This window comes from Caretta caretta, chromosome 4 (genome assembly GCF_965140235.1).
Source record: "Caretta caretta isolate rCarCar2 chromosome 4, rCarCar1.hap1, whole genome shotgun sequence".
Classification (NCBI taxonomy): domain Eukaryota; kingdom Metazoa; phylum Chordata; order Testudines; family Cheloniidae; genus Caretta; species Caretta caretta.
In genome coordinates this window covers 34820899-34848286 of record NC_134209.1, presented here as the reverse complement: position 1 = coordinate 34848286, position 27388 = coordinate 34820899, and the positions used below count along the sequence as shown (strand labels likewise).

General features: G+C 39.6%; 1 protein-coding gene across 19 annotated transcripts in view; it reads right to left on the bottom strand.

The window, feature by feature from the left end:
- PDLIM5 (PDZ and LIM domain 5) overlaps positions 1 to 27388 on the bottom strand; it is a 183172-nt gene that overhangs the window by 44842 nt on the left and 110942 nt on the right. For 10 of the 19 annotated variants that reach the window (XM_048847041.2, XM_048847038.2, XM_048847050.2 and 7 more), the window contains 8 exons: positions 27115 to 27144; positions 24913 to 24969; positions 23365 to 23496; positions 22411 to 22512; positions 14931 to 15059; positions 14323 to 14529; positions 12635 to 12784; positions 11928 to 12062 (listed from right to left, as the gene is read on the bottom strand). The exons of 2 other annotated variants lie outside the window; for them this stretch is intronic. In XM_048847041.2, coding sequence (XP_048702998.2) covers positions 11928 to 12062; positions 12635 to 12784; positions 14323 to 14529; positions 14931 to 15059; positions 22411 to 22512; positions 23365 to 23496; positions 24913 to 24969; positions 27115 to 27144 — 942 coding nt within the window. The remainder of the gene's footprint in view (positions 1 to 11927; positions 12063 to 12634; positions 12785 to 14322; positions 14530 to 14930; positions 15060 to 22410; positions 22513 to 23364; positions 23497 to 24912; positions 24970 to 27114; positions 27145 to 27388) is intronic. 7 more of the 19 variants (XM_048847045.2, XM_048847044.2, XM_048847040.2 and 4 more) reach the window with 7 other exon arrangements.

Here is a 27388-nt window from a genome sequence, read left to right as displayed (position 1 = left end):
CTAACTCAAAGCACCCATGACTTAGGCTTTCCCAATTACGTGTGTAATGAGGAATGCCTCAGTCTGGTACACCCCAGTTTTCCACAGGGGGCAGCCAATAAAATCAGACTTCCAAAGAACTGAAACAAAATTGCATGTAGATAGACATGTTAGTGCTCCCTGATGTTTCCAGCAGCGAGAGATCTTTTCAGAGCCACGAAGAAGTGGAAGTTTCTAATGCGGCAGAAGCTCTTTTGGAATGCATGGAGCTGTGATGTAACAGTCACAAATTCTGAAAACGTCCTAAATAAAAATGTCTTCTTTGTTACCAGCTGACAAGGGTGCACATGGCTTTTTGTTTTTAATTATTAACAAAACCTACTTTCTTGCTACTTCTTAGGAAAGATGACAGTTTCTTGATGAATGGGAGCTTTGAAGGAGTAGATGCTCTTCTAAAATACAAAGGTATCTGAAATTTTCATATCCCCATTTCCAGTACCATTTGTTATCTCTTCCACTTGGCATGCATCCCGTCCTTTCCTTTATTGTGTACAGTACAATTTTTTTTAAAAAAATTACTACTTTGTGGGCAGTTAAACCAGCTTGCTAAGTGTCATTTTCCACAAGCAAAATGCACTTCTAAGTGACTGCTTAGGTGGCCTTCTGGAAATCTCAGGTTTCTGCATTAAAAAGCATTACATTTTAACCAAGTGAGTTAGGAATCAAAGCATCCTTTTTGAGAACATCAGTGTAGAAATGTACAGCTACTTAATCTCAGTTCAAGAAATTGTTCTGAGCGAAGGTTTGTAATTTCTTTGACAATAATAGGAATGACAGGGAATTGCATCACTTAGGGAGAACGGGGGTAGACGATAGAAAATTGATTTTAGTTTTCATTGAGAATTAATTCCATGCTTATAGCAACCAACAGAGAAGTAACATACAATATGCCTTGCACTGATATCTGGGACTGATACATTTGCTTGACCACATTGTTCCAGACTTGGAGATTGGATGTGAATAGCCATCACCACCATCTTCATTGAAAAGACCACCACACTAAACTTCACCTTCAGAGTAGCATATTTTACTCGCATCATTCTGTATGAAGTGTGTTTAAACTCCATCTCCTCGCCTAGAAGCAGTGTCTTTCCAGAAACGGCTCCCAGCAGTCTTGAGCAAATTTGTATAAAGAAGGGGTTACGGAAAGTTTAAGCATCAGTCTGCAAATGTCTTCTCCATATGCTCCGGCAACCTGTGTAGTTAATTTCCCTGAAGAATACCAAATCCCTTATGGGGGAAGGGGGGGAAGGAATTATAAAAACATGAAAAAAAATGAGGCACCTCATCCTTCCTGGAGCCTCACAAATCCAAATGGAATAGGATAGCCTTGATTCAGTTTCATTACTTCTAAACCTGAATGGTTTAATAAAAACATAAATCTTCACTTGTATTAAATCTTACCACATAATAGTTAAATATGAATCTCAAGCAGAACAAGACTGTGCTGCATACAAAAAGATGTTTGAATAAACTGCTCATACAATTTTACTGAAGATTTGTACTGACAGGAATGCTCATCTTACACTAAAGAAGGAGAGAAAGAAAAAGGACCTTTAATCTGACATTTTCATCGTAAATTTGCCATGTCAATGTGGGGAAGCATTATTTTACCTTTTTATAAACTGAACCACAGATCATTGTAGTGACTCACCCAAAGCCACACAGCAAGAAATTGGGATAGTTGAGACTATCCCCAAGAATCCTGACTCTCCATCACTTGTTGCAACTGTGCACCTACTAGATCAATAGATCATGTGCAGTATCACGGGAAACACGTATTAACTGAAAATATATGCAACAGTAAAGAAGACACTTTTACTTCAATTGATTCAGCACTCTCGATTAAATGCAAGTATCCCAACTCGTCCTTAGCTGTCCAAATGTCGTCCTACTGTTTTCTCTGACAGAACACCTATTACAAATTGTGTCAAAGCTAGCAGATGGCCTACAAGACAGAAGATGGGAAACCTGCATTTGCTGTTCATTGCACGTCTCCAGAAAAAACACATGTAGTTAATTGTATCGATAGGCTGCATCATTGAGTTCAGACTGTTTTTCTTTGGCGAGTGATGGGGAAGTGGAGGATTAAGTCCATGTTCCAGAATACCTGGAAATGTCCATTACACCCTAACCTAGAGAGACATCAAATATATAAGGGAATGAGTTAATTTAGTACATTTTTAACTGCTGGACAGAATTCACTCCCACCACTTCCATATGTCTTAACTTCATTTTCTATCCCCTTCTTGCTTTATCAACATGGCTGTTTTAGCTCAGGATGGATCTCTAATTTGGATAGCTAGTCACCTCCTTGAATTTTTTAACCAAAGTAAGCTTTGTTGTCCTCTTCCGCCAGGCCCAACCTCTTTCCCCCCCAGGAAATCTGATAATCTTCTATATAAGGACACCATTGCAACTTTAAAGTAAAAAATATGCAACAAGTTTAATCAGCTAAAATTCTGGTTTAAATTTTTGGGGACCATCCTGACTAGCTATGTGATCTGAAATGACTTGCCATGCTGTGGCTTCTCAAGAAACCAAGCATGAGGTGATGACGAAAATCTATACATTATTACAATCCGCATAAGGTTTGCAAAAAAGCAAAAACCATTACATAATGTTCGTAGATAATTGTAATTTGCCTGCAGAATGGTTCTGCAAAGTACCTGGTGCCAAAAATATGGAGATAAAAGTCAAGAGAAATTGTAACCAATTCCCAATTCCCCCCCCCTCAACCCATTCATCTTTATAAAAAGGTGTTTACATTTCACATTAAGAATATAAATATTTATATGTTGCTAAAAGTAACAATGTCCCAGTGATTTGTAAAGGAAAAAACATCCAGGATTAAAAAAGAAATAGTTATTCATGCTGTTTTTCACATCAAGTTCTGTTAAGGAGCATATATAATCCCAACATCAGCAGCACTCGAAAATCAACAAACAGAAGCCTCAGAGTACGCACCAGTTTTAAACCTATGAGGACATGACACGTTCCTTTTCACTAATTCTGCAGGCTGTAACGTACCGCGTACGTGAAGCAGAAAGGTACAGATAGTGCTGCATCATGTTCCTGTTATGCTCCCTCTAAAATGTTGCCATTCAGCAAGAGTAGTTGCCATAAGGGCACTTCTAGAACAAAGACGACATATCCAAAACATGAGACCTGAGAGTAAGGGGCGACTAACTACCAAGACATCTATTGGAAAAGTAATAGGGCAAAACCCCTACTGAATGGGGGAGGCAACATAGTGACAGAGGATGTGGAAAAAGCTGAAGTCCGCAATGCTTTGTTTGCCTCGGCCTTCGCAGACAAGGTCAGCTCCCAGACCGCTGCACTGGGCAACACAGTATGGGGAGGAGGTGAGCAGCGCTCAGTGGTAAAAGAAGAGGTTAAAGACTATTTAAAAAAGCTGGACATGCACAAGTCCACGGGTCCAGATCTAATGCATCCAAGGGTGCTGAGGGAGTTGGCTGATGTGATTGCAGAGCCACTGGCCACTATCTTTGAAAATTCGTGGTGATCGGGGGCGGTCCCGGACGATTGGAAAAAGGCAAATATAGTGCCCATATTTTAAAAAGGGAAGAAAGAGAATCCAGGGAACTACAGACCAGTCAGCCTCACTTCAGCCCCTGGCAAAATCATGGAGCAGGTCCTCAAGGAATCCATTCTGAAGCACTTGGAGGAGAGGAAGGTGATCAGAACAGTCAACATGGGCAAGTCATGCCTGACCAATCTGATTGCCTTCTATGATGAGATAACTGGCTCTGTGGATATGGGGAAAGCGGTGGATGTGATAGATCTTGACCTTAGCAAAGCTTTTGACACAGTCTCCCACAGTATTCTTGCCAGCAAGTTAAAAAAGTATAGATTGGATTGGATGAATGGACTATAAGGTGGATAGAAAACTGGCTCAACGGGTAGTGATCAACAAGTTGATGTTTAGTTGGCAGCTGCTATCAAGTGGAGTGCCCCAGGGATTGGTCCTGGGGCCGGTTTTGTACAATATCTTTATTAATGATCTGGATGATGGGATTAATTGCACCCTCAACAAGTTTGCAGAGGACTCTAAACGGGGGGGAGAGGTAGATATGCTGGAGGGTAGGGATAGGGTCCAGAGTGACCCAGACGAATTGGAGGATTGTACCAAAATAAATCTGATGAGGTTCTGCACTTAGGAAGAATCCCATGGACCGCTACAGGCTGGGGACCGATTGGCTAAGCAGCAGTTCTGCAGAAAAAGACCTGGGGATTACAGTGGACGAGAAACTGGATATGAGTCAGCAGTGTGCCCTTGTTGCCATGAAGGCCAACGGCATACTGGGCTGTATTAGTAGGAGCATTGCCAGCAGATTGAGGGAAGTGATTATTCCCCTCTATTCGGCACTGGTGAGGCCACATCTGGAGTATTGTGTCCGGTTTTGGTCCCCCCACTACAAAAGGGATGTGGACAAATTAGAGTGTCTCCAGTTGAGGGCAACAAAAATAATTAGGGGGCTGAGGGAACTGGGGTTATTTAGTCTGCAGAAGAGAATGGGGGGGTGGGATTTGATAGCAGCCTTCAACTACCTGAAGGGGGGTTCCAAAGAGGATGGAGCTCGGCTGTTGTCAGTGGTGGCAGATGACAGAACAAGAAGCAATGGTCTCAAGTTGCAGTGGAGAAGTCTAGGTTGGATATTAGGAAACACTATTTCACTAGGAGGGTGGTGAAGCACTGGAATGGGTTACCTAGGCAGGTGGTGGAATCTCTATCCTTTGAGGTTTTTAAGGTCCAGCTTGACAAAGCCCTGGCTGGGATGGTTTAGTTGGTGTTGGTCCTGCTTTGAGCAGGGGATTGGACGAGATGACCTCCTGAGGTCTCTTCCAACCCTAATATTTTATGATTCTAAAGCACAAAATTTCCAAGAAATTTTTGCAATGTATTGGGGACAAATTTTTAATCCAGAAAGTGAAGGATGTAATCAGAGGGACTGCAATTTTAGACTTGATACTGACCAACAGGGAGGTACTGGTTGTGAACCTAACAAACTCAGAGAACGGAACTGATAGGTAAGGTCCCCTGGGAAGAAAATCTAAGAAAAGTAGTTCAGGAGAGATGGCATTTTCTCAAGGAGACAATATTAAAGGTCCAACTGCCAACTACTCTGAATCGAAGGAAACACAGGAATAACGGTAAGAGACCAATAAGGCTCCATCAGGAGTTCTTTAATGACCTGAAAGTCAAAAAGAAATCCTACAAAAAAGTAGAAACATGGCCAGTTTGCTAAGGAGGAGTCCAAAAGCATGGTACAAGCATGTAGGAACAAAACCAGAAAGGCTAAGGCACAAAATGATTTACATCTAACAAGGGACATAAAAGGCAGTAAGAAGATATTATTTAAATACATCAGGAGCAAGAAAAAGATGAAGCCAAGTGCAGGTGGGGAAAGAGAGCCAATAACTGACTTCATCAAAAAGACTGAGGTGTTTAATGCCTATTTTGCTTCAGTCTTCACTAAAAAGATTAATTGTGACCAGATACTCAACACAAGTAATATTAACAACCAGGGTGAAGGAATGCAAGCCAAAAGAGGCAAAGAATAGATTAAAGAATATTTAAGTAAATTTGATGTATTTAAGTTGGCAGGGCCTGATGAAATTCACGTTTGAGTACCACAGGAACTAGCTGAAGCAATCTCAGAACCATTAGCAATTATGTTTCAGAACTCCTGGTGAGGTTCCAGAAGCCTAGAGAAGGGCAAACATGATACCTATCTTTAAAAAGAGGAACAAAGAGGATATGAAGAATTATAGATGAGTCAGCCTAACTTTGATACCTGGAAAGACACTGGAACTAATTATTAAACAATCAGTGTATAATCCAATTATCCTCCAGGTGCTTATATAGAATAGCCACGACGGATTTGTTAGAACAAACCATGCCAAACCAACCGGACTTCTTTGAAGGGTTACTGGGGAGGAGACGGGGGGTTGGTGAAGGGGGAAAAAGCAGTAGAGGTGATACCTTGATTTTAAGAAAGGCTTTTGACCCAGTCCCACATAACATTCTCATAACTCAACTAGGAAAATATGGTATGGATGAAATTACTGTAAGGTGTGTGCACAATTGGTTGAAAGACCATACTCAGAGAATAGTTATTAATGGTTTACTATAAAACTGGGAGGGTGTATTGAGCAGGGTCCTGCAGAGGTCAGTCCTGAGTCTGGTACTATTCAATATATTCATTAATGACTCGGATAATGAAGCAGAGAACATGCTTATAAAATATGGAGATGACACCAAGCTGAGAGGGAGGGCTTGCAAGCATTTTGGAGGACAGGACCTTGACAAAATTTGAGAATTGTTCTGAATACAACAAGATGAAATTCAACAGACAAGCGCAAACTACTTCAATTGGAAAGGGAAAATCAAATGCACAACTACAAATTGGGGAATAACTGGTTAGGTGGGAGCACTGCTGAAAAGGATCCAGGGATTATAGTGGATCACAAATTGAATATGAGTCACCAACGTGAAGCAGTTGCAAAGAAGATGAATATCATTCTGGGGTGTATTAATAGAAATGTTGTATGCAAGGCACGGAAAGTAACTGTCCCACTCTGCTCTAGAGCACTGGGCTCAATTCTGGGCACCACACTTTAAGAAAGATGTGGACAAATTTGAGAGAGTACAGAGGAGAGCAACAACAATGAGGTCAGGTTTTCTAAACCTTTTATATGAGGAAAGGCCAAAAATACTGGGCATGTTTAATCTTGACAAAAGTAGACTGAGGGGGGATCTGATAACTAAGGTGACCATTTAGTCATGGAGGTCATGGCAGTCACGGATTCCGTGACTTTACTGGTCCTCTGTGACTTCTAGGGCTTCAGGAGGCACAGGAGGGACTGTGTGCCCCTGCCCTGAAACAGGCTGGCTGGAACCAGGACCCTGCAGCCCCAACCCCGCAGCTTCTGTTGAGGGCTGCAGTCGGACACGCGTGCCCTGGCCCCGTGGCTTAGTTCTGCCAGGGGCTGCAGCCAGGGACACATGCTCCCTAGCCCCATGGCTTAGTTCTGTCAGGGGCTGCAGTCAGGGCCATGCACCCGAGTCGTGTGGTGTCCAGGGCTTGGCAGGGGCTGCAGCCGGGGCTATGGACCCTAGCCCCACGGCGTCCCGGGCTCGGTGGGGGCTGCAGCTGGGGCCATGCACCCTAGCCTTACTGAAATCTTAGCCTTACTGATAACAGTCTTCAAATATGTGAAGGGCTGTTATAAAGGGGACGTTGATCAGTTATTCTCAATGTATAGTGAAGGCAGGACAAGATACAATGGGCTTAATCTGCAGCAAGCGAGATTTAGGTTAGATATTAGGAAAAACCTGACTAGAAGGGTAGTTAAGCTACGGAATAGGCTTCCAAAAGTGGATGCAGAATCCCCATCACTAGAGGTTTTTAAAAACAGGTTGCACAAAGTCCTGTCAGGGATGGTCTAGGTTTTCTTGGTCCTGCAACAGCACAAGGGACTGGACTTGATCACTTCTCAAGGTCCCTTTCAGACCTACATTTGTATGATTCTACATAGACTCAGGCGGGACCATTGTGATCATCTAGTCTGATTTCCTGCACATTGCAGGCCACAGAACCTCGCCCGCCCACCCACACCTGTTATAAGACTCCTAACCTATGTCTGAGTTACTGAAGTCCTCAAATCATGGTGTGAAGACTTCAATCTACAGAGAACTCACCATTTATACTAGTTTAAACCTGCAAGTGACCCATGCTGCGGAGAAAGATGAAAACCCCCCAGGATCTTTGCCAGTCTGACCCGGGAGAAAATTCCTTCCCAACCCCAAATATAGTGATCAGTTAGACCCTGAGCCCTGCAGGAAGATACCTAGGAAAGAATTCTGGTACATCAAGGAAAAACATACATTTAGTGCTGTCCCACGCGCCAACAGAATGCCTGCACTGTAAATCAATGTCACTTCAGAGATTAGTGCTATAGCAACAGCACACTCCAACTCCAGGGAGGTAAGGTGGTAGTAGTTGGGGAGAAAGCAAATGGCTCCCTTAAACCACCTCAGGGTGGTGGAGCAGTAGTATTAATGAGTTCCAAAGGAGAGCTAGGCCCATCTAACCTGTGATAGGTGCACAATATGGAAAAGCTTAACATTAAGACTCTTTGGGGGATGGTGAGAAGAGAAATAAAAAGAACAAAATGGTGTGATCCCAAAGGAATACTACCTTCCAGAACCCTGAGTTTGCTGTAGCCACAACCAGCAACTCAAATAAATGAGCTGCATTTGCCACAATATATCTGATGTTTCACAAAATGGATTTATCTAACCTGGGTCTAAGAAAAAGAAAACAACAAAGCTGTCCATGCTCCATTATCCACATTATGTTCTAAGTTGCAACAGTCCCATTTTTAGAAAGGTTTTCCTACTGTATAATTTAGTGCCTTCTTCTCTTTGGCTAAGGATGCACAATTCCTATTACAGCTGATTACTAGCCATTAAGTTGTGCAATCATGTGGACTGCTGCTTAAAATAACCATCTTCAGCGCTACATCCTATGCATGTATTATTTCAAGACAATGTACATTGCAAGTATTGCATACGCATTCTAATTGCTAATTTCTCATTTCTGCTGATTTATTTCCTTGAAATAAGGGCTGTTGTCCTCTGTCATAATTTACCATTTTTATCATAATATGCGCTTATCTTAAATGGAAGATGTTTGCATATTTACACTAATTTGGTTTGAACTCAGCTAGGCGACTCTCTTGTATTATCAAATGATGACACAAAGTTTTGTTTCCTTGGCTCCATCTATTGGTAAGCAGTCCTTTTATCCATATTTGCACTGGGATTATAGGATATGAGGGAGAAGTCCGGTCTTGTCCTGAAGTGTTACACGTCCCTCCTATCCCCCCCTTTTTGGGGGGGGTAATTTATGGTCTAATTTCTCTTTCATTGTTCTGAGCTAACCCTCAAGGTAGCAGTTTAAATATAATATTCTCAGACAGATGATCATTTTACATTTCCCAAATTTTGGTTCATGTCCAATCTGTGAAATTAGTAAACGGCTTTGTTGATTTAAATCAACTAAATAGAATACAAATACACAAATGTCATACCACCATCCAGGACCCCACACCAATACCTGCCTGCAGAGCTCAGAATTGAGCTAGCCCAGAGACTGAAACATCCTTAAAGGGGCATGATCAGGTTTGAATTTCTTTTAAAAACTATCTAATTAAAAATAATTCAATGCCTGAAAAAACAGTCTTTAAAAACAAAGTCTGTTGATACTATTTAAAGTGTTTTATTTAGGGTTTCCTGCTCTCTGGGTATTAATTTGAAGAGTTTTTGGGGAAGGCCAATAGCTGAAGTGACTAGGGCTGGCCAAGGAATGGTTTTCCCATCCTGCAAGAATTTTTGAGATTAAATAAAAAATTTTAAAATTAAAAAAACAAAAACAAAAAACTTTCCCATCCTCAACTGGAACAAAGTTGAAATCTCAAGTTTTCATAAACCAACAAACCAAAAAAAAATAATAATTCAATTTGGGTCAATCAAAATGTTTTATTTAACTAATTATAAAACACTGTTTCAATTTCAACTTTTCTTTTTAAAAATTATTTTAGTATAAATTAAGTAAAATTTCAAAACAAGGAATCATTCTGAACTGAAAAACCAAAACTTTTCACTTGGAAAATGTCAAAACGGGATGTTTGGACTATTTTGAAATTTGTTGAAACTGACCGTTCCCCACAAACAGTTCAGGTTTTGATCGAGTGGTGTTTTTCAGTGCAAAAAAATTTTGAAAAATTCTTAAGCAACTAAGAATGACTAATGTGCCCCCAGGTTTACCCCTCATTCTCCCTCCCTGTACAAGTGCTAACTCCCAATTTCACTTCCCTCTCATGGTGTTTGAGTGAGTCAGTAGCACAACATTCAAAAACCTCTCCTCCTCCTCCATCTGTAGAGCTGTGGGGGGGAACCTTTTGTAGTGATAATCAAGGTGGGCCATTTCCAGCAGTTGACAAGAACATCTGAGGAACGGTGTGGGGGTGGGGAATAAACATGGGGAAATAGTTTCAATTTGTGTAATGACCCATCCACTCCCAGTCTCTATTCAAGCCTAAGTTAATTGTATCCAGTTTGCAAATTAATTCCAATTCAGCAGTCTCTCGTTGGAGTCTGTTTTTGAAGTTTTTTTGTTGAAGAATTGCAACTTTTAGGTCTGTAATCGAGTGACCAAAGAGATTGAACTATTTCCCCATGTTTATTTCCCACCCCCACCGCTCCTCAGACATTCTTGTCAACTGCTGGAAATGGCCCACCTTGATTATCACTACAAAAGGTTTCCGCCCTCTGCCGCCCCTTCCCCCGCCGCTCTCCTGCTGATAATAGCTCATTTTAAGTGATCACTCTCCCTTCAGTGTGTATGGTAACACCCATTGTTTCATGTTCTCTGTGTATATAAATCTCCCCACTGTATTTTCCACTGAATGCATCCGATGAAGTGAGCTGTAGCTCACGAAAGCTTATGCTCAAATAAATTTGTTAGTCTCTAAAGTGCCACAAGTCCTCCTTTTCTTTTTGCGAACTCCATTACTGATGCAGGGAATAAAGACATGGATGAAATCCCAGTTCTACTAAAGTCAATGGCAATATTATTGATTTCAGAACTTCACCCAATGCATTCAGATGTGCCAATAGTAGTATAAAATCTTTCAAAACTTCTAAAGGGCTTTTCCTTTTACTGCCCATGCAAGACTAACCTCTACAGGATGTCACAAAGGAAAAAAGAGAGCTGGTTCTTAACAATTGACTATATGAACCTAACATGAAGCCTGCCCTAACAAAAATAATTTTCTTCTTTTCTGTTTAAAAGTCGATGCGGCAAAATATGAATCTTCAAAAATAAATGGATTCAGGATATTTTTCCTCTCATGCCTACAATTTATTTGGCAACTTCCCCAAAAACTGAGGCTGATTTAACTTTTGCTGAGATCCCAAGTGATGCCAGCAGCCCTAGAAGAGGGGAGAAAAAATGCACCTTTGCCTCACCCCCCAGTTTTTGCAGCAAGTGGAGCTCAACTGCACCAAAAAATTGGACTCTGTCTCCTTCAAGCTCTATATCCAAGAGAAACTGTGCTGGTAAGTGAAGTCTTATCCATCTGGAAGTTCCCCTGTTAGGTATTTGCTGAACACAACTAACGAATCATTGCCATATAAAAACACCAATACAGATTTCTGGCTTTGTGGATGAAGTCCATTAGATAACAGTAGCTTCCAAGGAAGCTGATTCTAACATAGTTGCAGTTGGGAACTGAGAACAAAAGGTCCTGGTACATCTAACCTCACCAGCACTTGAACAAAGGGTATAAATGGCAATTATGTTTACAAATATTTATTTGCTGTACCACATGCCAGTTCTTTGTTTTTATATATGAAAAGTCAACCTTTGAGAAATGGAAGTTCTTTGTTCCAATAGCTTAACATGTGGCTTTCTTGCTCATGAAACTGTTGCAAATATCTCACTCATACTAGAAGTCCCAAGTAAACGTATTTTGTTTCTTCTCCAATAAATTACCTGGAGTGGTCATGCCTCCTTAAAACAGACTGTGCATTACAAACAATACTGTGTACTTCAAAATCACACAACTGTAGGGAAGAAATTTTTGCTCAATTAATGGGACATCAACTATGTTAGGACCACCAAAGTGCAGATTAGTTCTGCAAAGTGGATTCAGTAGTATACTGGACCGGTGATATCATGCAGGAGAGCACATCAGACAGATCACTTAGAAGATGAAGTCAACAGAAACCACACCAATACAGAAACTCGTGTCTTATTAGCCTACAGTGTCAAAAGAGCATCATTCTCATACAATACCTCTCTTTCTTTTGCAACTCCAAAGCACTCGCTGATTTCCTTGAGGGCCTGACACTTTGTAGAGCCGGTGGTTTAGTGATAGGGGTGATGAGAAGGGCATCCAAGAGCGAACGGTAGACATTAGGATCGGAGAGTCTAGCAAGCATTTAGAAAGACCTGGTAAATACACTAGCTATCCACATAAACTTGAAAACTGACAGGAACTACTAAAATAACATGTGAGAGCTGAGCTTCCCAACAGTTTCCATAAGAGTGTGACAAGAATTATAACTGGAAAGTGATCACTCCTTGCCTTGAGAAACCGCTTCAGTATCTGCAAAATCATTTAATAATGGAAAACATAATAACTGTTTAGATAGCCATAAAATGTAGCAGTATAGCCTATGACATCTAAGGATCTAAAATCTGTTAAAAAAATATCAATTAATCCTTAACCACCATGCAAGGCAAGGTGGTATTAATTTATCCAGATAGAAAATGGGCATCACGAGACCCAGAAAAGTTTAAGTTATTGCCCCAGACTCAGCCAGTAGCAGAGCTGGGAGTAAAACACAGGAGCCTTGGCTCTATTCTAACCCCATACGCGTACTGCGAACGTGGAAGTTAACGCTTCTGACTTTACATCTCTCCCAGTTAACTCCTCTATGAGCACGAGCTTTTTGAAACGGATTGACAACATTTTTTCCCGTTTTACAGCTGATTTCTACCTGGCCCGTACAGCGACGGCAGCAGACACGGCAGCCGCAGCGCTGCTCATAACTTTTGAGCTCTGCCGGGCAGGAGAAGGAACAGGGATGGGAGAAAACTTTGGCAGATCTTCCAATGGATTTTCAGGCAGTGCTTTTCTAGTGTTGAAGCTGTCATCGAAAAAGGGAGGAAACAGAGAGAAAGGAAAGAGATCTCAACCAAGAAACAGCAGAAGCAACTTGAAGTAATCACTGAAAACTGTGCCATCATTAAGGTGCCACTTCTACAAAAGTTGGTGGAAAGACTTCTCTGTTGACTTCATTGGGCCCTTAAACCCAATATGGAAAAACTGATTTTTCTCATGAACAAGACTCTTAAGTGATCAGTTCAGCTTTCAGTAAAAAAAAATCTAACTCAGTACAACAATTCACCACCTTGGGCCCTTATCCTACAACTAACTCAGTGTGGGCGAAGGGATCCACTCACACAGAGCTTGTTGTAGGATCAGGGTCTTGGATTCTCTGTCTAGTTCTTCATGAGAGCATCAAAATGAATTTGAAAGTTATTCTGCTGATCTCCTGAAAATCAGAATCAGCATAATATTACACCAAAAATAGCATTAAAAAAAGAGACATTAAGGTACAAACAAGTAACGAGAGCACATCACAAAAACTGACTTTTCCAAAAAAACTGAATATTTTCAGGTTTTCCTTCTATTTGCCTCCCTCCGTACCTTTTTCTCCACTTTTTCTCCCCCTCTCCCCCCCCGCCACCGCTACAATCACTGTCCCCTGGAGGGAGGAGAATAAAAAGAAAAGGGGGAGAGACAAAGAAAAACAAAACCCAAAGATAAATATATTGAAAAATATTTTGAAAAAAATAAAAATGTTAAAAGGTCTATTTAGAACCCTGGAAAACTACAACTTCAAAACTTTCCACACACTTGTTTTTCCATTTTTCAGTCTGCTTCAGAAATCAGGAAACCAAACACTTGAATGACAACCGCATTTTGCGCTGCAGCTTTGATTTAAATCGAGATATTGTCATGCGTTCACCTAACAGTCTGCTGAGTGCCCACCATAAGTCTGACCTCATGTGACTTAAAGATGATCTAGACCGAGAGCTTGAGATTTTAACAAAAGGACTTGTTTCAAAAAAAGCCACAAACGTATCATGCCTGCCCAAAAAAGTATCGAGAGGCAAAAGAATATTATACACACATCTAGCATATTTTAGGGAACAATAGCAAGGATCACGAAATCCAAACGAATCTGAGAAAATAAAACACTTGCCTTCCAGAAAACAAAGTCTAGTATAGGGTTACTGATCCTGACTAATAGCAGTAAGCCTTACAAAGTTGCCTTGTTGCAAATTTGTCTATTTGACAATTGAACTGAACCACTGCTATTTAAAAAAAAAAAAAAAAAAAAAAAAATCAACTTCCTCCAATTTTCCCCTTCACTTCATTTTTCAGGAGAAAAGCATTTCACCACTAGGTCAACATATCATTTTCGTAAGGACTGATTCCTTTACGGCACTTCACCACACAATCCAAAACAGCATTTTGCTGTATTTTGCTCCAGTAACTCCAAGTTAGTGGATAATATGGCAATGCACATTTTATAGCATCACGCCCTAAAATGGAGATGAAACCACATTATTTCATATTATTTTCATTCCAATTTTAACATGGCCAAGATTTGTGTACCTGACAGGAACAGGAAGCACCGAAGGAATGGATTCCACATCTTGGACTGTACAAGGTGGCTCCATTGATGCAATTGTGAGCAAGGGTGGCTCAGAGGTCTGTGTAGCTACTGTGTGCTTATCAGATAGAGAACTTTCTGCACCAGTTTCATTTGTCATTAAGCTTGCTGGACCTGGAGCACTCAACTCTGCAGATTGAGTTATTTTCCTATTTGACATTAATTTAACAAGAAGTAGTTATTATGAGACCAGATATACAGAAGCACTGCAACTGGAATTCTTTATTTAATAAAAAATAAACAATAGTTGCTATCTATTTCTAACAGGGGTTTTTATCTGTGACAAGATGCTACTGGTAAAAGGCAGCACAGCACAGGGACTCTTCTACTGTATTATCTTCTAGATGAACAAAAAATGCAGCAAGAAAAATAGGACCAGCCACAAACTGCTTCTTCATGACAGTAGCTTTTTTCAAGGTTTAACTTTGACAGCTTACAAACAGCCTCATTTAACGATAAAAGCAAAGTATGTAAGAATTTTTTTTTAAAATCATGATTCCAGCAATTTCTGATATACTTGAAACAGAACATGTGACACAAGGAACACTACCTAGTGTAAGTAGATGCCACTTTAGACACTGTGGCTACTTGGCTACTGACACTTAAAACCTGAACAACAGCAGGTGGATGAGGTGCACACTTAGGTAAGGCTTCCAAAGGATTGTCAAACAAGAGTTTTCTGAGGCAAAAGAAAGCAGAGATGTAAGTAGCACACTAAGCAGAGAAAATAAATATAAAAAAATCCCCACAGTATCACAGTGTATAGCCTCTAAGGAAAATAATTACTTTGGTTACATACTAAAGGAACTATGGTAAGCTAACAGTAAAATATACACACGTCTGCTAGTGTTTTGTTTGGATTAAATCATTGGCAATCAGAAGCCTCCCACAACCCTCCACCCCATTTACACACACCGTCCCATTTACATGAAGTTGTGTAAATTTAGAAATTTTGATCAAATTTCAGATTTTGGCGGGAGGGTGGGCACTTCATCCACCTTTCCCCTCATTTTTTCAAACCAACCCAGGAGATGGCTGAACTAAAAATACAGAAAAATGATACTTGTGCAGTCTACCTCCACCCCACTTTTTTTTTTTTTTTGGGGACCAGCCCCAATGACAACCACAGGGATTTTGCCCTTTCCAATTATTTTCTGGGGCTGTCCTTGAATTCAGTTCCTACAGTCCCATTGATTTCACTGGGTTCTATATGAGACCCAAAATGCAGAGAAATAGTTTGACATCACAGGAGCTTGCTCTCCTTTGGGGAATTTTTCAATCATGTTTGGATTTACACCCTCATTTCTGGTAGAACAGTTACTTTATATTCTTTTTTCTTTGTTGATGGCTAGGAAAGGGAATTACTTTAACACTAGCTGAAGCTCCCAATAAAAACCTGAAGATTACACTTATTTCAGAATATACTGTTGGCTGCCTTTTAATCAGCAAGAGCACTTCAAGATTTGACTATTCATATTTAATGCCATATATTAAAGGAGAATATGCAAATTTGTGATGTAGTATTTCTTTTTCCATCTGAAAAGTAAAGACCAACATTCCAAATTAACCACTTTGCACACATATTACTTTGGGGTTATGTATTTTCCCTCATTTTAATGGGAACAGTCACACTGACAACACACCTGCCTCAAAAGGTTTTTTTTTTTTTTTTTAAAAGCAACCCCAGAAACACATTTGTGACACTATTAAGACATGGTAACTTTTCACAGATGTAACTGAACAACCTAAGGACTCTTGTTGCCACTGACCTGCTTCATATTATGTCTGTCTATTTCCAGATATCTGGGACACCTATTCTTTTCTGCAGGCTAAAGTTGCCTGGGAAACTATTGAATGAGTGATCCTTGAAGGAGTGAATGGATAAATCCATAAAAGTAATTTCTAAATTAGTTATAAACACTTCAACATTAGGAAGCATAAGGAATGCCCACATTTTAATACAATAATTTTATATGGGGAAATAATCAACAGACCAAATAAGATACAGCAGTTTGGTATATTGCCTCAAGACTAATTTGCACTTTAATTACAGGAATGAAACGACAATTACAAACATTATACTTTACATTGTGAAATCTGCCATACAGGCAGTAAGGCTGGCTTTCATTCAGTAACAAGTTCCAGCTTCTTCATAAACTGTAACGGCAATCAAACTCTCCCCTCTTCTTGGGTTCAGAAGTGGATGACACAAGTGACTGATTTTAGCCAAGGAAAGAGCTACACCACTAGGAAAATGAGGATCTACGCTAGCTCAGTGACAATAAATGCAGGACCTAAGCAATGAAATTAAGTCTACTGACCCTTGGATAGCCTCTTTCTGCATCGCTACATATATGATGGCTTACATAGCAATTACTCATTAATTTCAAATGGTCATGATTTTGAAAATAGGCTTTTTTTGGAGATCCATTTAAGATGTATCCTACTTAAAGAGCGTTTGAGACAACAGCCATTCACCGCTTAATGAAAACAATAAGCTTGGTTCATAGAACACCAGAAGTAGCCATTTTTTTTCAAATGTCTTTACTACTACAAACTACAACATACACCCAGGTACTCATCCATGTCCACCATTTCAGATGTTATCTATCCTGGAATTTCTTCCAGATCAACCTAGTGCAGTAATGATTAGGTGGGGATGGATATTAGTTTCCCCTTATTTAAGTACGCACTTATTAAATGCGGTATTTCAAATAAGTTACAAGAGAGAATGCTAAAAACTTAACAAGAGGGAAGGACAGTTTTATCTACACTCTTCTAAGATGAAGCCATCTTAGTATGTGCCAGAAATGAACATGAAAGCTAGCTCTAAACTCATCTTGTTGCACATCTGGAGATGGTCCAACCTATGAAAACAGTGTTGATGGGCCTTTTAGACGCTAACAATTCTTTCACTACTTTGTCTTAACCTTTCAAAATAAAAACATCCATTTCAAAGGGTACTTAGTTACACTACAATTTTAAAACTTGTGGATGTGTCAGTAACCACAAATAAAGGTAAAAGCGAAGTTTATTTATTTTGATCTTTAGAAGTGCTAAAAGGGCACCCTGTCCTATGCACTAAATGCTTGTGATAAATTAAAAATAAAAGTGCAGCTACTGAATTACCACACTGCCAATCCCTCTCCCCCTTGAACAAATCTCTCTGTCCACACTCATTTTTAAAGTGTCTGCGGCAAAAAGATGAGCCTTGCAAAGCCCAATAGAGAATGAATATTGCCATTCTCAAGTTCAACGAAAGTATCATCCTATAAAATGCAATCCACCTAGTCCGAGGAAGGGTCTCTCTTCCCAAAGGCCAGCAGAGGGATTTTAGCCTCCAAGATACATTCAACCTCAGGAGGCTGCTGTTTAATGTATAGCTGTGATGTGGAAGTCAATTTTGTTTCCCTGAGACCTAGATGGGTGGGTCTTTGCATCCCCACATGGAGTATGTATATTGAAGGAATGCAGCTCTGCTTTCTGCAATTCATCTTGAATACATGATATGTCATGTGCCAGGGAAGGGCTCATTTTAATTAGTAGGCAATTAGTAGGCAAGACTGCAAATGTAGTAAATTTAAGCATGTTGGTAGCACATAAGAAGGGACTCAAGTTTTCTTTTGCTGAACACTGATCCATGGCTAGTACTTTGAAATAGTTCATTCTGATTGAAATACAATATTTGCAATAGTAATCTGATGAATAGATCTCAAGATACTATTAATTCATAGATATTTAGGTCAGAAGGGACCATTATGATGATCTAGTCTGACCTCCTACACAACGCAGACCACAGAATTTCACCCACCACTCCTGCGCAAAACCTCTCACCTATGTCTCAGCTATTGAAGTCCTCAAATCATGGTTTAAAGACTTCAAGAAGCAGAGAATCCTCCAGCAAGTGACCCGTGCCCCATGCTGCAGAGGAAGGCGAAAAACCTCCAGGGCCTCTTCCAATCTGCCCTGGAGGAAAATTCCTTCCCAACCCCAAATATGGCGATCAGCTAAACCCTGAGCATATGGGCAAGATTCTCCAGCCAGATACTACAGAAAATTCTTTCCTGGAACTCAGATCCCACCCCATCTAATATCCCAATATCTAATTCAGTGGTGGGTAAGACAATTTCTTAAAATAATTTCATTATTTTTGCTGCTTTATTTCTTGTTTGGTATAAAAGTCTCAACAGTGTCACAAAATGTACGGTTCATGTTTTTATCACGTGACTCCCTCTCTCACACCACTCTGATAGACCATTTGAGTCCTATGCTGCTGCAGCTGTTCTAACCAGCTCCCACTTCCACAGTGAAGAGGAACCTCAGTGGTCCAACTAAACGGAGATTACCACTCAGTGACTGAGTCCCCATGTCTGTGCCCTAAGGGGAACGCTGTCACCATCTGCTCATACCAGCACCGAAAGAGCAACTTCCTTATGTGGTCCCTGTGGGTCACTATGGTTTACAGACAGCCTATAAAATATCAAGAAAAGGGAGTTTATTTGATTGGTGGGCTGATACTCTAGTCTTATCTCCTTAAACTTGGCTGGTACATGTGGACAGAGGGGAAATGGGCTAAAACTCAACTCTTTGTATTGGCTTCTCGGTAGGAGGAAACTTCTATAGGTGTGGGTTGAGGCAATACTATCTTTGTCTGTTATTCAGAATGGTTCTTGGCTTAAAGGTGAAATTAGATCAATTGTTGTTCCTGGATTCTCGGACAGCTGCTAGGGATGCTATCATCTACAGCAGGAGACTTGGAAGCTGCAAACCTGCTCTGATACTGACCTCAAAAGAGTAACACCCGTAGCTTTTCCAAGTAAAAAAATCATTGTAATGGACTCTACACAGCATTATACTTGAAGTCCAGCCGGAAGCTTCATTTGGTGCAGAAAGTAGCTGAGTGGGGTGTGCTCGCAGAAACACAGATCTATGTTCAAAACTCTGTCGTGGTTTCCTCATCACTTCTAGGTCCAATTCATAGTGTCAGTAATTATCTCTAAAGCCCTGATTGACTGTGGTAACTCATTTTTGAGAGTCTGCTTTGCAATGGGTAGAAATTGGCTGGGTTACATGTGTTGTCAGCTCCTCGGGTAAGACTAGTGCCAGGCTCAGGGTTCTCATTTGAAGGAGTCCAACCTTTGGAATTCACTTCCTCTTAGCCATTTGCTAGAGTCTGAGGTGGTAAATGTCAGGGAGTGAAACAAAGCCTGTTGTTATTAACATTTAACAACTGGCATGTTTTTCTGTTTATTTCCTTTATTTTTGATAAATTTGTATTGAAGCTATGTCCACTATGAAGGCATAAAGATATGTATGGGATAATAGTGGAAGCTTAAGATTGATCATTTAGGAGAGGCTTATGTAATTTATGCATTTAAAAAAACCAAAATATTTAAATGTGCTGGCACTAGGTAAATAAATAATATAAATACCAGGCAGCAGCATCTTCCCTTCAAGAGTCTTGAGTCACAACAGAGAACACATAGAACCTATTTCTTTAAACAATGGCTGCCACAAAAAACATAAAAACCACAAAAATGCTGCTCACATAGAATGTTTGACAATGGTCGTTCTATACTTGGATCCAGGTATTAATACAGAATGGTACACGGTATTTATTTCAAAATAAAAATAGTGCTTATATAGTGCTTTGTGTCAGTTAAGTTTCAGAGCTTCACTATCTTTTAAATATCGTCATAGCACCCCCGTGAGACAGACAGGTGCAATGACCCCCATTTTAACAGATGAGGAACAGAGGCACCGTGGGTATGTTTACGCTGCATTTAAATACCTATTGCTGGCCTGAGTCAGCTGGCTCAGGTGGGGCTTTAAAAATGGCTGTGTGGACATTTGGGCTTGGGCTGAAGCCTGGGTTCTGGGACCCGACAGGTCTACACAGCCACTTTTAGCCCCGCAAACCCAAGTCAGCTGACCTGGGCCAGCCATGGCTATGCCATGGGCTTTTTATTCAAGTGTAAATGTACCCAGAGAGACTAAGTAACTCACCCAAGGTCACAGAGGAAGTCTGTGGCAGAACAGGAAATTGACCCTCCGTATCCCAACTCCTACGCTAGTGTCCTAGCCACTGGATATTCCTTCCTCTCCAAAAGAAGGAAAAGGGTAACAAAACAGATCAAAGTACACATCTTAATCATACAGCACCTACAACGTCTGCTTCCACCATTAGGACACTGGCCAGCTACTAGTGAGTGATCTAACTGCAGCCTATACACTTGGGGGAAGGCTAATAATTTCCATTCATGTCAGAAAAGTGGTCATGCCAAAGAGGGTGTGGAGGAATCTCAGGATGTTTGCACTCAGTATCCTTCATATTTTAACGCAGAGCCAATATTATGGCAAGAACACAGCAGAATTAAAAAAAACCTGAGCATAATTCCCACAACAATGACCATAATGTACTCTTTCACTCAAGAACACAAAAGCACTTAATGAACCAATAAGTCCCATGCATAGGTGTTACACCTATTTTACATGTGGCTAACCTGAAGCAGATAACTTAAGTGACTTGCCCAGGTTACGCAATGAACAAACAACAAAACCACCGATTTCAGTAAAACATTTTACTACAACATCATGGTGCATATGGTACAGGAACAGCAGTTAAATGGACATATTAGAAACAGAAGCACAAGTAATAAAAAACATGTTTTATGGCTGCTAACCCTTGTAAAAAGATTGTGAAAAGGATGGAATCAGCAAGTCAGTTAATGGAGTGTTGCCGGGGAGGGGGGACGGGGGGGGGAGGGTGTTTGTTTTTTTGTTTTTTTAAACTAAGGGAGGTGAAATCTGCTGTGTTATTGAGATACCAACAGATTCCATGAGATGAGCTTCCTAAGACAGAAGTTATTACAATTCAAAAGTAAGTCTTATAAGAGTCATCCAAAAATATTTCATATTAGTTTGTTTTAGAGGTAAACATAACCATCAACTCCCAGGCACATTGTAACAACCAGCCAACCGACAAAAGCCACATCTTTCAAAATAACAAAGCTGAAGAACAGAGACCACATTCCCTGTTGAAATCTAAAGCTCAAAGGCCTGTATGAGGTCATACTTGATGACTTAAAGTTTAGGCTTCGGAAGAAGACCATGAGAATAATCAGGCTCCAAAAGCAAGAGCCTGCCATAATTAATTCCCTACCACTTACAACAGAGTAATCCAAATTGTATAGAGGCTATGGGTCAAGAGTAGTTATACTTAAGGCTATGTGAACTGTGGAATTGTCCAAGAAAAGGGTCCATTTTTATCCTTTTGATTATCTTTTGCATCAATCTGTCCATACCATACAGATAACAAAAATAATTCAATTGAATAAATTTAGGATAATGTACAAAAAATGATAGGCCTTGTTTGGTGTTTGTTTTCTCTTCCAGATAACTGGTGTTTATTAGACACAGAGCCACACACCCACACTATTAGCTTATGAAATTCAATACATCAGTGTAACTTATATAACTTATCTTTAAGGAACAACATTTTTCAAAATTTTATTTTCTCTTTCTAAACCCAAAGATGACCTCCAAAGAGAGCCTACAGTCTGCCAAGAAAACATGGTCTAAATAATGCCAATTAAGGTATCCAAGGTCAGTGACTGGAAGTTTGCCATCTCTCATTTCATCCCACATAGCAGAACATGCCTTAAAGAGCACACCATATTTTTTCAATATATTTAATATAGTTTTGCCTCAGTGGGAAATACATTTGAATTAACTCTCAACTTATACATTAACACTTAATTGTTATCAATTATAGCAGGTCATGGGAAGGGTCACTCACTGACAAAGTAGATCTTTCTGAATTGTTTTACTACATAGTATGTTATTTCTTATTCCAGCTAGTACCGGTGAAGTGTTCATGGGCCTGATCGATTTTTTTCTGCTCTTCTTTCCCCTCCTCCTACCATGCTCAGAAAACTGGTGATGTCCAATTTAAATGAGTGACAGAGAAACATGGCTAGTATAGATTTTCCTGTTCTAATTAGGAAGAGTACCACCGGAGAATCATTTACCTCCCATGGGGTGAACTTGAGACATGATCAGGAAGTCTGGGAGAGGGAACACTGACAGGTGAAGACTTGGCTAACGGCAAACTGTCTGACGTAGATTCTGGTCTGATGAACAGTTTGCATGTCATTCAAGGTAACAAAATCAAAATCAACACAAAAAAAGATGTTTAATCTACATTTAAGTGGCATAATAAAGATATGTTAAAACGTGAACAAAAATATCAATAGCTTGAATGGGAATCAGGGTTAAAGTGAAAGTCAGAGCTGAGATGAGGCACAATTTTTGTGTGACTTTTCTTGACTTTGGTGAAGACAGAAACGTGTACTGTTGCTTGTAAAATCAGCAGATGGCCCATTATTATATTTACAGAGATGAGACATACACATTTAATACCACTCTGCATAGCCTGATGGGGGAAAAAAAAAACTTACAGTAAATACTAAAAATGAGAGTCTCAGAAGTTCTAATTTGGGCTTCATATAAGTGTTTTATACCCTTTCATTGTGATTTCTTCATTCTAGAAAACTAGAAGAAGTCGTTTGCTTTATGCCACCACTCTGCCATTTACTTTGGGTGCTACAGGAATTGAGCAGCGTGGGGTTGGACCTTGAAGTATAATTTTTAACATTTTCTCCATATTATGCCTCCTGCCCAGACATGACTGAAGTAACTGCAAATGTGACATTTAATGCAACACAGGTCTTTTGTCTGAAGAGAAATGCACATGACATTTCTAACTGCAATGTCATTTTGTGACAAACAGTCAAGTAGGAGTTACAAGGTGAGCGTGTTAACATACAACACATTTGTCTTCCACAAACTTTGAGCAAGTAAAGCTACCTACGTGAGAATGTACTCTATTTTTAGTATCATGCAGATTTAAATATCTTAACAAGTTTCCAGTCTTAAGTGATATCAGTGTATTTCACTGACTTAGCACTGACAGAGAAGCAGACCTCATAGCTGGTAATGGTGTTGACGGAGGTTCTGATGCAGGCGTCATCTCAATGGTCTGAGTAGCTACTGAATGTTTTAGATCTAAAGAGGAATTCTGGGCTTCTATTCCATTTGGTAGATCTACAGACACGCTTTACAGATAATGATAAAAAAAATCACATGGATGGTGTTGGAATACATACATGAAAATTTAGAATTGACCAAAAGTGGGATCACTATTTCACTATGGATAGAGAGATTTGCTAATCTAAAAATCCAGAAAATCTCTACACAAACCTGCTCAATATTAATAACAAATCTAACAGTGACCAACTCAAAATATTTCATGGATTTGGGAGTAGCATGATAATAAAGATCTATTTTAAGTTTAAATTTCAAGCAAATTGACCAAAAAACCAGTAGTACAAGGAGTGATTGATGATCTGAATATATTACATTTACAAAAACAACAGTGAAAAACATTCACTCAGTATTTCATTTGTGTCCAAAATTATGTTCCTCAGCATCAAGACATCCAGAATATACTTGAAAATGGGAAAATTACTTTATTACCAAATGACAAGTTGTAACCCAACAAAATCATTGAATGCTTCCATGGAAATATTTAAGTGTTATTTGTGTATTCTACTTTAGGTACACCTTTCCATGATCACTGTTACTCTCTCCAAAAGAAAAGGCATTTTTATCTACCTAGCTACATACAGGGATGGATGAAAATCAAAATATTTGGAAGTTGGCTTTCGAGAAAGTTTAAAAAGCTTGGACATTTATCTGAAGTTTATTCACAGCTCTTGAAATTCTTCACCCTTCTTTGATTACATCCCCTTTGCCCAGGCTTGTTAAGTTTGGCCTACCTCCACAATAGTTGCAGTCAGTTCTTATATTAAAGAAAAAAAAAATCAGGACACTAAGTATTTTCCCTTATCACAGGAACAAAACGCATTCTGAGGCCTGATTTGAATCAAGCAGTGAGCTAAATCCAGATCATCATAGGGACCTCCGACTGGAAACTCATCTGTCTTTTTGAAGGTTAAATGTACACTTGGAATCAAAGTGGGCATTAAGGTACATTATTCACATTTTAAAATAAAAGCAGTCTAATCTTTCTCCCAACAGTTTTTACTGATTTCAATTTTTTTTAAATTAAGAAATGATGAAAGTATGACATTTTAAGTGTGACCGGAGGGAAGAGACATTTGGGCATGGAACATGCATCATGCCAGTCAAGTCTGTGAGCAAAATATCTTCAGATACATTTGATGAGAGAATGACCTCAGAGGTCGGGCCCGTTGGTTTGTCGGAGAAGGTGTTGTTACTTTAAAGACTAGAAAGCCAGAGAGTTACTTGCTGCATGGAGGCAGCTCCATACCCATACAGCATGGGGATGCTGACCCATTCTCACCCGACCCCTCAGGTGACTTGAAGAGAAGCAGACTATTTATGTCCACACCTGTACAGTGGCGGCCCCTTTTCCACCTGGACAAGGCTGAACACTCCACCTGTTGAAATTGGGGTGGGGGTGGCTGGTGAGGAATTTTCCCCCTCACCTCCAGATTGGCCAATGTGAAGTAGCTTTTTTCACCTTTCCCAAGGCAAACTGGAGGCTTGCAGGGGGTGGGGGGGGGGAAGAGAAGAAATAAAGGGGGTTAGACTATGGTGTTGCAACTCATTATATAAGCGTGGGGCGGATTCCCAGTGAAGGTACTGCATAGGGAACAGATATGGTGATCACGTAAAATGGATTGGGAAAGGATTTAATGAGGTATTCTTTATAGGAGTGGAAACAGGGGTGGTTAGGGGCTCCTATGACTGTTAAGGCAGGGAGTCAAGTCCCCCCCACCCCCCGCCCTTAAGCTTAATCTGAGATGGGATGTGTGTGGCGAGGCCACAGCAGCAGGGTGGCTGCCAGCAAACCTCTGGGTATATGCAAAGGACTATGGAACTACTGGTTTCAGAGCAGCAGCCGTGTTAGTCTGTATCCATAAAAAGAAAATAATGCTCTAATAAATTGGTTAGTCTCTAAGGTGCCACAAGTACTCCTTTTCTTTTTATGCAACTACCTGCGCTATACAGTTTTACCGACTAGGCATTCCCAGACATTTAGTAATAAAGTTGCGGCCTATCTAGTGTCTCCTTTCCTTTTTCTGGTATAGCCGCACAATGAGGGTAAAGAGAAGAGTAAATACACTGAAAACATTGCTACAGAGCATTTAAATGAGTAGACTGTGGACTTTTGCTACTCAAGATCAATGGAGATCAAACTGATCACAGGGACAGTACACAGGCTGACTAACCTGTTCACCCACTGAGAAATTAAGATGCTTACTTTAAATTAAGATGAGCTCTCCTGGCTCCCTTGTTCCTATTGTTGACTAACTATGGAAACGCTTTTGAACAGAGGATAGTGGGAGAATGTGGAAAATAGGAGTGAGAGACTTTGCTGGCTAGTGAAGGTGGAACAGACTAAATGGAGGCAGGAAGGAAAACAACAGATGGTTTTAAGAAAAACATTAGAAGTCTTTTAAAGAGATTGATAGGTAGTTTGCATAGTTGTAATTCTAATTTAGAAAGTCTGAAAAAGTTAGGAGATGAAATACACCATTCAACCCTTTAAATTTTCTAAGCTAACAAAGGTAAAAATCAGTACTTTTAATTTTTTGTTCCAGAAATTAAAACTATTAATATAAGAACAGCCACCAGAGGGTCATACCATATGGTTCTAATTTTGAAAAAATATGCAGGATTTTTGCTGATCTAGAAATTTGTTTCACAGCCCTGAATACATTTTTGCTAAAGTAACTTGCTTTAATGAAGTGTCATCCAAATATTTATACAGTGGCATGCCATAACATATTTCCAGGTGGCCAGTGATTTGTAAATCTAGTTTTTCTGGGAAATTTTTATGCTTTGGGGAACTCTTCTTGAATCTGAATATACTTATCACTGGACACACCACAAGGATATTTTTAAGACTTGTGGGCTTTGTATATTTATTTTCACTCATGCTAAACAAATCTATGTTTTAGATGATTGCAAAATCATTTTTTCCATTTCTTATTGAAACAACTCCTTCTATTAAGAGCTAAATGCTAGCAAGATAGATAAAATGGCAAATAAAATATCAACAGGAAAATATTCTCATTTTATATGAATGTTTCAAAAAAATACATACTTTGAAGATATTGTTTGACTTTACTCCTAAAGAATGCATTACAAAAGGGGCCATAAGAAGTCATCTTATCACACTTATTTTTTACTGTGTTGCGTACAATCTGTAATAACATTCCCGCCCTACCATACATAAAAAATGATTTCAACCGGCAAAACAACTTTAATACAATGCTTAAAATTCATATTTCTGAACGTACATGTTCTAGTTCAAATCAATAATCATAGTGTGCTGTATGTGCATTGAATAATGTGCATAGTTTTAGTAAAAATGTGACACACAAACAGGTATTTGAAACAGAAGAGAAATTATAATTTGATAGAACTGCCAAGGCCGTTCATTTCCAATTGACAGATTTTTGTCGTCAGTGAAACTGTGATAGTGAATTATTTTCCCTGAAAGTCATTATGTGGTTTTAATGTAAAACAAACCAAACCATGAGTGGACATAACTGTTTTAATTCTACCATGTGCTGGATGCGAATTCTTCTGCAGTTTTATTGGTAATTTGATTCCTTATATTGTGCACTCTTATGTTTCCACACAAGTGACTGTTAGCATTCAGACAATTTAGCAGTTACCTGGGGTCTCCATTTTCTGTTTGACTCTCCCTAAAGATAAGATGACAAACACAGTGAGCTACAGCCTTGCTGAGCTGCAGGAATGTTTATTATGGTAAAGTAATGCTTTTGAAGAGGAAAAGCAAACTTCAGAATATTAGAATGTTTTTAGGATTTAATCTCTCTGCAATAATTTGTTCAAAGGAAGGGCTCTATTTCTAGAACCCCCAGTTCTCTACTTTTAGAAAACCCTGGTTGATATACTCAAAATTTAAACAAACTGCTATATAACTTA